Source organism: Carettochelys insculpta, chromosome 1 (assembly GCF_033958435.1).
Source record: "Carettochelys insculpta isolate YL-2023 chromosome 1, ASM3395843v1, whole genome shotgun sequence".
In the NCBI taxonomy this organism is placed as follows: Eukaryota; Metazoa; Chordata; order Testudines; family Carettochelyidae; genus Carettochelys; species Carettochelys insculpta.
The window spans coordinates 242,787,535-242,790,371 of record NC_134137.1 but is presented as its reverse complement, the minus strand read 5'-3'; the positions used below and the strand labels follow the sequence as shown (position 1 = coordinate 242,790,371).

The 2,837-nt window shown below is 41.9% G+C and overlaps 1 protein-coding gene across 1 annotated transcript; it reads right to left on the bottom strand.

Moving 5' to 3' along the window:
* Positions 1-1,341: 1,341 nt before the first annotated feature.
* Positions 1,342-2,604, bottom strand: GPR19 (G protein-coupled receptor 19). Its single transcript, XM_074983680.1, has one exon. The coding sequence runs from the start codon at positions 2,593-2,595 to the stop codon at positions 1,342-1,344; it is 1,254 nt and encodes a 417-aa protein (XP_074839781.1). The 5' UTR covers positions 2,596-2,604.
* Positions 2,605-2,837: the final 233 nt, after the last annotated feature.

Genomic DNA, 2,837 nt, shown 5'->3' with positions numbered 1-2,837 from the left:
TATTGACTGTGAAGTCTACGTGCCAATTTGTCTCTTCCAAAATGTCAGTTAGGTACTTGTGAACCACGAGCATCGAAGCCATGAATCTGACAGCCCAGCTTTGCTGGACAGGGCACGTCGTACGAATGGAGGAGTCAAGAATCCCTTAGCAACTCTTCTACGGTGAACTCTCCCAGGGCAAAAGGAATCAGGGTAGGTCTTGCAAGAGATATAAAGACTGCATGAAGGCCAACATTGCTCACTCATGCTGGTTTAAAACCAGATCAGCTACAGCAGCATGCAAAAGACCAAACAGACAACTTTGAAGAGCAGAGACACATATGCCTCATTGATGCTCGTGAGAGGAAGAAAGCATTTGCCTTTATTTAATTAGAAGGATTCTTTCAAAGATGGGGTTTACTTTCGAAAGAGCAGCATCTACACTGGCTTTCTTCTTTCAAAAGATGCTCTTCTGAAATTAGAATATGCAAATGAGATGCCAAATATGCACATGTTCACCTCATTTGCATTTTCGATTTACTGCATTTGCATACCTCTTTCGAAAGAGGAATGCAAGTGTAGACGCACCCAGAGTGCTTGAGCACAGATTCATGAGTAGCTTTCCACATATGAGCAGTTCCATTGAACTCAGTGAGACTAGCCATGTGCAAGGTCATTCACCTTTGTAAATGTTTAAAGGGTGAAGATCTTGGTTTGCCTTTCTTTCATCAACCCACACATGTATGCGTGTAGGCGGGTGGGTGGGGAGGAGTGGCTCACAAAAATACTAAGAAATTAATGCGCCCAAGACAAAAGAGATATTTCCTTACTCAAGAAACACAACAGGACCTGTTTAGCTAGAGGTGGAGGGCTACTCAAAAACATTTAGTGCTGGGCTAATTGCTTCATTGACTCCAATGTGAGTTTTGCTGTTAACTTCCACAGGAGCAAAGTTAAGCTAAACTGAGCACTTTTGAGGAAGATGTCACCACAAGGAGACAAAACACAGTCCAACATCATCTCATTAAGGTAATAACCAAAAGAAATCAGTATGGACATAGGTAGCTTTACACGTTTATACACAGTGGTCAACAGCTAGTAGTCAAAAGCCATTTTTCTTTTATTTACATGCAGACAGTGTTAGATGTTTAAAAAAACTCTTTGTGGTTCTAGGATAATTGTTCCAAAAAGTCAAACGTAACTCAAATTAAAGAAAAAGGTATACAAGAAAATCAAGACATTTAATAAAATAAAGCATATATTTGTCTCCTTTTAAACTGTATGCAAAATATGTAAATAACATCTGTTCAAAAATGAGATCACACTCTTTGATTCAGTGTGCCTAATAATTATTCAACTCAATTAGACAAATGTATTTGGCGGGTTTGAATTAATAGGCCAGGCAAGTTTTTTTTCCTTGGCTTCTCTGTCAAACGAATCATAGATTGAGTCTTTGGTTACAGTTTTGGTTGGTGCGGGGATTTCTGAGATTCCAACGTAATTTTTTTTGGCTATCCTGGAACTGGTGGTGATGGTGTAGGCATTGCTTCGATAGCATTTCATGGAGGACATGCAAAATGTTTCTTTCATCCCTTTTCTGAAGTTTGCATTATACACTGAGTACAGGGTGGGTTTGGAGGCTGAAGAACTAAAGGATATCCAAGTAATAGCCATAAAAACTAAGGAACTCTTTCGGTAGTCTGTCTCCTGGGGGTGCCACAGCTGCACCACGTAAAAAGGGAGCCATGAGAGCAGAAATACTAAATTTAACATCAGGAACATCTTGATGGTTTTCACTTTTGTCCTTGGGACTATATTCATGGTCCGTCTGACTGTTCTGCCATCGGTGCCTATCCTCCAAATGTATTTGATGACCTTTTGGTAAAACAGGATGATGAAAATGGATGGAATCAAAAAACTCACCAAAAGGTGGATGATGCTATAGATAGTCCCATCCCAAGAATAGGGGAGAAAAAAGTTGCAGTGGTTGTCCCTGCTGGAGCCATAGAAAAAGAAAGCTGGGGACACAAAAGCAGCATCTAAGATCCAAGATGCTGCAATCATTTTCTTGGCTTTTTCTCTGGACACTTTGAAACTCAGTGGATAGACAATGGTGTAGAACCTGTCTACGCAGATGGAGAGCAGCACGTAGATCTGGACACCTGGGGTGAGATACTGAAAGTATCTCACTAGCTTGCACATAATGCTCCCAAGTGTCCACCTGCCAGATGCAAACTGGAGCAGCACGAATGGAGCACTCGCCATGCTAATGAGGAGATCGGCGCAAGCCATGGATACCACAAAGTAGTTGGTGGTAGACTGAGTCCTCCTGCTCCTGTGGATCACCAAGCAAACAAGGGAATTTCCAAAGACAGAGAACAACCACAATGCCCCAAAAACCATGCTGGCTGCGACTATTTCCCCTGGTCTTGGTTCGTACGGCAGGAGAGTACTGTTCCTCTCTGATCTGCGTTCCTTGGATAAATCTGTCATCTCATGGCTCGCCAAAGACATCGAGGTGTCAGAGTGGCTGTCGTTCTGGAGTGATAGTAGTGCTGTTGGGATAACAAAAGAACCTTTGCTATTATCCATACCGTGGGCAAACATCATAGGCATGCTTTCCTCTTGGGCGCTGCATGGAGACAGAAGCAGAAATGTTATCGTTAAAAAGGGGAGGAAAAATACTGTTAGCAAATAATAAATATTGCTTTGGGATATCATTAGTAAAAGTAAACAAATAGTCAACCCATGTCTGAATATAAACCAGTGGTTTTCAACCAGTGAGCCATGACACACTCATGTGCTATGAGAGTGTGCCATGAAATTTTGTCAATTTCCCCTCGCTGTGGCTCTTCGCA

Bases quoted from the DNA above. Each gene is read 5' to 3' on its own strand.
- GPR19 (XM_074983680.1), bottom strand. From the start codon at position 2,595: ATGCCTATGATGTTTGCCCACGGTATGGATAATAGCAAAGGTTCTTTT.